At 37.1% G+C, this 10,505-nt stretch overlaps 2 protein-coding genes across 2 annotated transcripts; one reads left to right on the forward strand and one right to left on the reverse strand.

Moving 5' to 3' along the window:
- The first annotated feature begins 5,690 nt into the window (after window positions 1-5,690).
- On the forward strand, window positions 5,691-6,405 carry LOC110650676 (CASP-like protein 4D1). The gene is made up of 3 exons (XM_058134667.1): window positions 5,691-5,793; window positions 6,023-6,114; window positions 6,220-6,405. The coding sequence occupies exons 1-3, from the start codon at window positions 5,691-5,693 to the stop codon at window positions 6,403-6,405; spliced, it is 381 nt and encodes a 126-aa protein (XP_057990650.1).
- A 1,824-nt stretch (window positions 6,406-8,229) lies between these two features.
- Window positions 8,230-9,537, reverse strand: LOC131173257 (uncharacterized). The gene has a single exon (XM_058135292.1). The coding sequence runs from the start codon at window positions 9,414-9,416 to the stop codon at window positions 8,502-8,504; it is 915 nt and encodes a 304-aa protein (XP_057991275.1). The 5' UTR covers window positions 9,417-9,537; the 3' UTR covers window positions 8,230-8,501.
- Between the last annotated feature and the right edge of the window lie 968 nt (window positions 9,538-10,505).

Raw genomic sequence — 10,505 nt, forward strand, 5'->3', positions numbered from 1 at the left:
CGTTCTTGTCCTCACACCTCTCAACAGAATGGGCGAGCCGAACGCAAGCATCGCCATATTCTTGATTCTCATGCGTACTCTTCTTCTTTCTGCCTGATGTACAGAAAAATTTTGGTGAGAATCAGCTTTTCATGCTGTTTATATTATTAATCGTCTTCCTACCTTGGTTCTTCATAATTTATCTCCTTTTGAAAAGTTGTTTGGACAACCTCCTGACTATTCCATCCTTAAACCTTTTGGATGTGTTTCTTTTGTTCTTTTACAACCTCATGAACATACCAAATTAGAACCCCGTGCTCGTCTATGTTGTTTTCTTGGTTATGGCATTGAACACAAAGGGTATCGTTGTTGGGATCCTGTTTCTAATAAGTTACGCATCTCTCGTCATGTTATTTTTGGGAAAATACTATGTTCTCTTCTCTTTCCAAATTTCATCTGCATCAATCGACTCTCTATTTTTCACCGACTCCTCCAAAGAGTCGTTTCCAAGTCTGATCCAGTGATTGTGATGTGCTCAATATTAGCCCAACTACACCGCCTCGTTGAATCGGCACGCTTGTTGATCCAAAGACTGCGCTGCATCTCCTCTTAGCACTACTCTTCGTCGTTCTACCGTGTAAGAGAAACTCCTCATTATAATTTTGATTTATACTTTTACTCTACTATTGCAACCCATCATGAGACTCATTCTTATCGTGAGGTAATCGACCCTCTTTGGCGACAAGCTATGGTAGCGAACTTCGTGCTTTAGAAAACTCATACTTGGGATGTAGTTGATCTTCCACCAAACAAGACCCTATTGGTTGCAAATGGATTTACAAAATCAAGACCCGCTCGATGGAACTATTGAACGCTACAAAGCTCGCCGTAGCCAAAGGGTACACTCAAGAGTATGGTATCGACTATGAAGAAACTTTTGCTCCAGTGGCCCGATTAACATCTATTCGCGATCTCTTAGCTATTCTGCAGTTCGTAAATGGAAACTTTTCGGATGGATGTCAAAAATGCTTTTCTTCATGGTGATTTAATGTAAGAGGTTTATATGCATCCTCCTCTGGTTATCATTCTCCTCATAAGGTTTGCAAACTTCGGCGAGCCTTATATGGATTAAAACAAGCTCCCAGGGCCTGGTTTGCCAAATTTAGTTCCACTCTTGCTCAACTTGGTTTTCTCTCTAGTCCACATGATTCTGCATTATTCACTCGCCACCGACAAGTGGTATTGTTCTTCTGTTGCTTTATGTTGATGATATGATAATAACAGAGATGATTCATCTGGTATTCTAGAGTTACAACATTATCTCAATCAAAATTTTGAAATGAAAGACCTGGGTTCTCTCAGCTATTTTTTGGGTCTTGAAGTTTCTCAAAATTCTGATGGCTATTATCTATCTCAAGCCAAGTATGCATCCGACTTACTTTCTCGAGAAGGCATTACTGATAGCAAAACAGTATCAACCCCATTGGAGCTCAATTGCAAACTTACACCTCTTGATGGCACTCCTCTTGATGATCCTACTTTATATCGATGACTTGTCGAGTCTTGTTTATCTCACGATTACTCGACGATATTTCATATCTTTGTTCATCCGTCACCGGTTTATGTCTGCTCCTCGCTCAACTCATTTCTCTGCAGTACTTCGAATCCTTCGTTATATCAAAGGCACTCTTTTTCATGGTTTGCACTTTTCCGCTTCCTCCTCCCTAGTATTATCCGCTACTCGATCTTTGATTGGTGGTGATCTCGATGCATCGCCACTCTACAACTGGTTATTGTTTCTTCTTGGGTAATTCTCTTATCTCTTGGCGTAGCAAAAAGCAAACTGTTGTTGCACATTCTAGCACAGAATCTGAATATCGTGCTCTTGCTGATGCTACATCTGAATTACTTTGGTTACGGTGGTTATTAACTGATTTGGGTGTCACTCATTCTTCTGCCACAATGCTTCATTGCGATAATAGAAGTGCCATACAGATTTCTCATAATGATGTATTTCATTAGCGTACCAAACACATCGAAATTGATTGTCATTTTGTACGTCATCATGTTGCTCATGGCACCATATGTTTGATTCCTGTCTCCTCTGTCAGCCAAACCGCTGATATATTCACCAAAACGCATCCTCCCGCTCGCTTTCAGGATCTCTTAAGCAAACTCAAGTTGGCACCTGTGCTACCACCTTGAGTTTGAGGGGGGGGTGTTAGCATAATTACAGCAATTAGCATGATTATAGGAGATTTGTGTAGCATAATATCAGCAATTAGCATGATTATAGGAGATTTGTGTAGCATAATTATAGCAATTATTATTCTTGTCTGAATTAGTTCATATTTTCATGTATAAATAGATGTAATATCTCTGTAAATGAGACACAGACAAATATACAATCATTTTCTTCATTACTTGTATTCTTTCTTCTAACAGGCTTCATCTCTGGTTAGGTTGTTGCTGCTGTGTTCTTCCTGGTTTTGAAGTTGGTTGTTCTGCCCTGTTTCAGCTGCTTCTCGTTTGGGTTTCAGTTCTTCTGCTTGCTGCTCTTGCGTCTGTTTGGTTTTGTTTGATTTGGATTGATGCGTTTTTGGCTTGTGGTCTGGTTTTGTTTTGTTGGTTTTGTTGCTGGGTCTGTCTTGACTTTTTGCCTTTTTGCTGTTCGATCTTTTGTCCCTGTGAGTTTGGTGCTGCATGCCCTTTTGTCTTTTGAAATTGTTTTTTTAGGCCAAGCCTGCCAACATAAGAATTAAACAACAGCAGTTAATTTAAGTGGCGGCAGAGGTGATGTTGCTAACTAGTCTTCTCAGCCATAAAGTTAATGAACTTTTAACACTACCACTCTGTGGAGTTTTTTTTATCTATATTATTAGAATGAAAGTAAGTTAAATGATAAATTATCTATATTGTTGTTTTGTTCGTATATTGTGTAGATTATTTTTTATATAGTAATAAAATAATAAATAAAATAAAAAATATATATACGTCAAGTGATAATTTTTAAATTATCATGATTAAAATTTTTAAATTTTAAATATAAGAAATTTAAATTTTATGTTTAAATTTTAAAATTTTTTAAAGATATAAAAAAATAGATAATTATTTTTTTATAAGATAAAATTTTAATTATTGAAATTTGAAAAGATTTAAATAAAAAATTAATATTTAATATGATAAAATAATTTTATATAAAAAAATAAAAATAAAAAATTTTGCCACGTGATGATTTTTTTTAAATAACATTTATTTGAAAAGGATTAAATTTTTAGTTGCACGAGGTTGCAATTATGACTTTGGGCGAAAAAATGGTGAGGTTATGTGCGCAGCACGTAATGAGGCCAACCTTTCAGTTTAAACTCTCATGAAGAATACTTTAAGGCTGCAGATAAAAATGTTTTCAAAACTAGCCTCATCACTAAGCATTCAATTGGAATCCAGTTCTTCCCCACTTGTATCCTCTGGACTAGGGTCATCGGGTCGGATCTTCCTGACAAGGATCTGCTGATAGGCTTTGACTTGTATCAACAGGCGAAGCATTTGAAGATCCTCCCCACATGATTGAAATATAAAAGGAATTTTCAGCCATTTACTTCTGTCCCAAGGTTACATTCTCTGGCTGATGCCTCAGCTGAATTCTAAGAGCACAAGGAGCTCCTCTTAAGGTCCTGTGCTGATTCCCATGCACACTTTCACCATCACCACCCCCTATGGAAAAACCCGGAATTCTTTGTCAGTCTTCCATTCAAACTCAATGAAGATATCAATCCGACAAAGGCATCACACCCGGGAATGAATCCTACAGACTTGGCTCTAGCCCAAGAAGAGTGCAGACAGCTTCTCCAACAAGGCCTCATAGAACCCACTTCCTCCCAATGGGCCTGCCAGGCCTTTTATGTTGAAAAAAGATCGGAACGACTAAGAGGGAAGAAAAGACTTGTCATAGATTATAAGCCTTTGAATCATTTCCTCCAAGATGACAAGTTCCCATTACCAAAGCCTGAAGCCTTGTTCACTCAACTACACGAAGCCCATGTCTTCTCCAAGTTTGATCTTAAGGCTGGTTTTTGGCAACTGGGTATTAACCCCTCTGATAGGCCCAAGACTGCTTTCTGCATTCCTACGGCCCAGTACCAATGGACAGTCCTTCCATTCGGCCTTAAGACGGCCCCATCAGTCTTCCAAAAGGCCATGACAAGGATATTCGAGCCTATACTACATAGTGCTCTTATTTATATAGACGATATCCTTCTCTTCTCCAAAGATGTTGCGGCCCATAGGACACTCCTCTCCACATTTCAACAATTGGTGGATTCCTATGGAATTATGCTATCAGAAAAAAAGAGCTCACTGGCCCAAACTGACATCGACTTCCTTGGAATGAAATTCAAGGATGGAAAATACCAACCGGGACCTCATATTGCAGAAGAATTACTGAAGTTTCCTGATAGGGACTTGACAAGCAGATACATGATTCCTTGGTATTATCAATTATATCAGGAAGTTTATCCCGCATGTGGCTGCCCACACTTGCCAGCTGTCAAAGATGCTTAAAAAGGATGCCCCACCATGGAGGGAAGAACAGACATGTGCAGTCAAAAAATTAAAAGAAGTGGCTTTAAACCCGCCACCACTAAAGATTCCTAGCATTGGACACCGCATCCTTCAGACTGATGCTAGTGACACCCACTGGGGTGCAGTACTCATCGAAGAGATTCAAGGAGAAAAACATATCTGCGGACATGCTAGTGGAGAGTTCCCAGAGCCTCAGAAACATTATCATTCAGTCTACAAAGAGATATTAGCTGTCAAAAATGGAATAAAGAAATTCGAATTTCATTTAATTGGCCATCATTTCACTGTGGTCATGGACAGCTCATCTTTCCCAAAGGTTCTAGACTTCAGAAACAAGTCTCTTCCTGAACCACAATTACTGAGGCTTAAGGACTGGTTCGCCAAGTATAAATTCACAGTCCAGCATATCAAAGGGAAGCACAATTTGGTTCCTGACCTCCTATCCAGGCCAAAAACCCTCCACCTGATCCAATCTTTCTCTACACTCCCCTTGATCCTCATGGCATCATCTTCATCCTCTCCACATACTCCTTCTCCAATGCACAATTTCCTAGTTCCTACTCCAGACAGTTTTCCCCCCGGATGCTCACCAAACCAGCCTATCACAAAAATAACTAAGTTCGTAAGGGATCATTTGTTTCACTACCTGAGTGCAAGAAACACCCTAAGGGGATTACTCCCCTCCTCGACTGTCTTTATCCCTGACAACCCTTTCCTCACCTGTTTCAGTATCCACCCTGGCAGAGAACTCATCCTGGAAGAACTATGGCTCCTCTGGTGCATGGTTACTCTCTATTCTACAGGGATAGAATTCCCACTCATGGCCCTGTATCAATATGTTATGAACAACACCAACAGAACTCTTCTATCCAGATTCCTGGAATGGTTCAAGCCCATATCAGCATGGCGCTACAGTCTGAAGCGCATCATAGACACCCATGGAATAGAAGAAAGGCCCATCGCTACTCAGCCCAACATTAGAACCATGTTCATTTTTCACAGGCCTTTCTCTAGAAGGCCCGATGGACTCCTCTGAACCTTGACATTTCCTTTAATATATAGCCTTTTGTGTTTATTATAAATTATTTTTCATAATTATAATATTCAAGATGTCAAGTCGTCCTCTATTCATGGCTTCTTGTTTCTTGAGAGTTCTCACCTCTGGTTTCCTCTTGGCATCACTTATCGTATTGACGACCAATACGGCCACTTCAGAGATGTTGATGCCTATAGGTAAGATAAACTTTCTCATATAAAAATGTACAGAATTCGAATCTCAACGATTATAATTTTTATTACTGAATATTAAAAGAAACAATTGCAGTTAGTTTTGGAGATCATAATATTCAATTTCTGTTATCCATGTCTTCGAAAACGTCTGAAAGAAAATATAATTCTTGTTTATTTCCTATGAATTGTAGGTACATGGTTGTAACCATTGTAATTGGATTTGCATATACAGTCTTGCCAATGTCTTTCACATTGTACCACATTGCTACTGGAAATAAGTTGATGGGTGATGTAAAAAGCTATTTGGACTTCCTTGGTGACCAGGTATTTATTTAGCCTTTCAAAAATATTTATTGTTCATTATTAGAACATATTGCTATTTTAGTAAGGGGATAAAGAGATTTTATTTTACTGTGTTTTGGGTTGCAGATAATATCATATATATTGGCCACTGGTGCAGCCGTAGGATTCGGTGCTACAAAAGATATGAAATCAATATTTGCAGGGTCGGGAAATGTTGACGAATTCTTCAACAAGGGCTATGACTCTGCCAGTCTGCTCCTCCTGGGATTCGTCTGCACTGCAATATTATTGGTCTGGAAAATTTTGGCCTAGATCTGATTCATATGGACTGAAGATTACAAATGTATGATGAGACCCTCATGATAAATAGATGGAACCATATATATGCATCGTTTCTTCCTATGAACTTGTATCTTTTTGTTATTATTATTGCTAATTTTCTTGCTGACATTCAAATGTGGCATATAGCAGGAAAAAGGAATAGAATTGAAAATAAAATTTAATGAAACGTTGTCATGAACTTCTAAAATATGGCATTGCTAATGATTTTGCAAGGAATTCAATGCTACAGGAGACCTAAGAAAACTTAGAAGGAGATATATTGTTAAATCTTCATTAGCACCCGCATTAAATCTTTTTTAGCACCCGCAGCCTCAGTAGAAAATATATCACAAGCATAACAGAATTGACAGCAAGCCCCTGAGTCTTTCAAATATCCTTCATTATCCTCCAAGAATCAAATTTGAAAGCCACCCCTACGTTTGGATTTTTTAAAGTGACCGAGAATCAAACTCTTTAACCAACTTCACTTACAACCAAATCAGTATAACATATCAGCAAGATAAAAGTATGAAGACTTTGCACCTAGAGAATGAAAAAAATGTGTGTTCTGTACATTAGATAAACGGGGAATGAAATCAAGAGAAGGAGCTAAAAAGCAGAAGCCAAGCAAAGATCTGCAGGAATTCACCTCACAATCGAAGGGATCAGCCATTTATTTGCCAAATTGTTTTTGACTAACATAATCACCACCGCCTACTAAGCCTGGATTAATGATAATCATGATAGTCAGGATAGTGAAACTATTCGCATTTTTGTGACCCACTCTGGCCTAGGTTTTTCTGTTCCTAAGGCCTTTGGGCTTGTCTTGTTAGGCTGGGCAGGCAGGATAATAAAGGACCCTTTGTGTTTTAGACGGCGGACGAGAATTGGTTTGTTGTAATGTCATTTAAACTCTTTTGTTTATAGTGCCAAATAATAAACTATGAAATTTCATTTACTCATAATTTAATAATATTATTAATAATAAATATTATTTTATATCTTAACCATGTTTTCTTTGTTGCTCTATTCCTCTGTTCGAGTTTCATTGGGCTGGGTCTTTAGGTTTGGCCTCCCTCCAACTTGTCTTTCTTTCGAAAGGCAAACACACACACAGAGAAGTATAGGAGTTAATATATCAATACTCATACCCAGTTAATTGTTAACTGAATGAAGTCTTAGCACATGCCTATAAAGCCACACACACACACGTATCCACAACTAATGTGGGAGCCCAAAGGCTCTGTCCTGGGCACGCCCCACATGGGACCTCAACCAGGCCACATCGGCCAAACCACAATCGGCTCAAAGCCTACTTGTTTCTTTCTTTTGAAAGGCAAACACATACACACAATAGTATAGGAGTTACTGTAACAACACTCATACCCAGGTAATTACTGACTGGGTGGAATCTTAGCATATGCCTATAAACCCACACATACAAGCATCCACAACCGGTGTGAGAGCCGAAAGGCTCCCTCCAACTTGTCTTCATTCCATCTTTAATATTATTTTTTTATTAAGATTCAATAGGATCTAAGTACTAGTTAAAAAATATTTGCAGGATCTACAGAAACACAAAAATTTAAAGGCCAAATGCATTCTAGACCCATTCACTTTATTAAAATGAGCAATTACCTCAAGAACTCAGCATCAAATTAAATCATGGGGAATAGCTTGTGCTCCTCACAAACGGCAGACCAAACTCCTTGACTTTTTTTTATATATTTTTTTTTAAGTTAGCAGGTTTTTTTGTTATAAGGAAATAGAAAATTTTATTGAAGAAAAAGAAACAGAGAAACGAAAGAGAGAGAGGAGGCGAAAATTAAAAGGAAAATTTTATTAAGCAAGCAGATTTTATTGATAAGAAAAAGTCCAGGAAAATGACCACATCAGTACAAACTCAAGCCAAAACATCCTTAACAACAAACCAAATCAACCAATTCATGGTACTCGAGTGGTTTTCAGGGCTATCGGGTCAAGAGTTTGAATCCTAATGGACTCAATTGTGAAAAGAAAAAGAAAAAACAACTTATTACCACTTCGCCGAGCAGGTTTCACATATTGACTTGAAACAATAAAGCACATTAAGTTGAAAATAATATAGTGGCAAAATAATAAGCAGCAGACATAATCGGGGGGATCGGAACTCCCAAAATAACCGAAAAGATAATTTCGAGAACTTTGATTCCGGTTTTAAACAAGATCATTGAAGTGTTTGTTCCCACATTTCCCTTTATGATTCCACGATTGCTAGGATATCGTCCGCATGATGAGCATCTTCCCTTATTCGTATATCCTTTTGTCTCTCTGTCAATTCTGCGATCCCGCCCACCCGATGAGCCTGTTCTTCCCTTGTGTCCTTGTATCTCTCTGCCAGGTGATAAGCTTCTTCCCCTATGTCCTGTTCTCTCTCTTCCAGATGCTATACGCGGCAATTCTAAGCGATTTCTATTGATTTCATGGCGTCTTTGTTGATCAAAGTAATTATTTTTCCAGGCCTCAAGAATCATCTCTTTTATACATGCCACATGAAGACAGTATCTGCCGCAAGTGGAAACATAAGACCAGCTTTTTGGACCACTACGAATGCGACATTTTTGGCAAGCTGAGGAAGCCTTTTTTTTCAGTTCTAGTCTCACACCTTCCCTACTTAAGGTGAGTGGGAGCTTTGCACAGTTAGGGTGCATATCATATCCCCTAGACGAGCAATGGTACAGAAACCCTTTCACATCTTTCCCGCATGCATCACAAATTCGATCCCCAAATGTTGGAGATCTCTTATAAAAGTGGAATCTACATCCTTCAAAGAGATGATGGTAAGTAGGTGAGGAAGGTATTGCACATTCCTCATGCATATAAAACATACATTTTCTGCATCTATAGCATCTCCCAAATCCGAGCTCTTTACAGCCAACACAGAAGTAAGGTGTGGAGGGATGTTCGAGTTTTAGATAATGCCGTGGGTGGCTGGGATGCCAAATATCGGTGACAGGAGGCATATTGTAGGAAAGGTTCTGTCAACACCTTTTGATGTGGAGATTTTGATGCGAGATTTGCAGGAATTTATGAATCTGCAATGAACTTCTTTTGAAGAGCTCTAATAAAATTGAGGGAAAACCAGCAAAAGAGAGAAAAGTGGGTGGGATGATAAAGTTCCCAAAGTCTTTTTTTTATATTAAAACGCCACTCCTACTTCTATATATTACTATATATCTTTTTGTCCTATTATTACCATTAAAGAGGAATATAAGTATTCCACAGAATTATAATAATGATCATTCACACTCCTCCAATCAAAATTTCACACTTATATATATATATATATATATATATATATATATATATATATATACACACACATCACTAAAGAAGACTTAATGCAAGTATTCCACATGCTAGCTACTTTCTTGCGAATAAAGAGTAGAAGACTTAATACAAGTATTCCACATGCTAGCTACTTTCTTGCGAATAAAGAGTAAAAACCTTGTAGTCTTTCTATATATATATATATATATATATATATATATATATATATATATATATATATATATTCTAACCATGTTGTCGCTTATTATATAAAACCTTATTATTATTATTATTATTTTGTCCTATTATTTCGAGTCTTTCACGTGATCTACTTCCTCTTGAACTTCTTTCTCGTGGTTACTGGTTGCGTTTTAATGGGTGTCAATGGCTTAATTTTTAGGTTTTCTTAACGTAAGTAAATTAATAGTTATTTTTTAAAAGTAAATTAACTTTTTTTATTAATTATTTACGATGGAATTTATATATTATGATAGAAGATTTAATTAAAATATTGAAAATAATTAAAATTGAACGAAGTTAAATAAGAGTTATTATTATTTTATTTAAAACAAATAATTCTGAAAAATTTTATTATCGTTCCCTCAATGATTATATTAAATATTTTTTAAATTAGTAAAATAATATGTCTAATCTTAATTATTATTTGGTCTATTTTGTTCTAAAATTTTTTCCATATTAAATTAAAGTTTAAATTTCATGAGATAAATTATATAAAATCGAGTGATGCAAGGTATATTTATTAAAATTGAAGGACGATAAGT

The sequence above is a fragment of the Hevea brasiliensis genome, chromosome 14, assembly GCF_030052815.1.
Source record: "Hevea brasiliensis isolate MT/VB/25A 57/8 chromosome 14, ASM3005281v1, whole genome shotgun sequence".
In the NCBI taxonomy this organism is placed as follows: domain Eukaryota; kingdom Viridiplantae; phylum Streptophyta; class Magnoliopsida; order Malpighiales; family Euphorbiaceae; genus Hevea; species Hevea brasiliensis.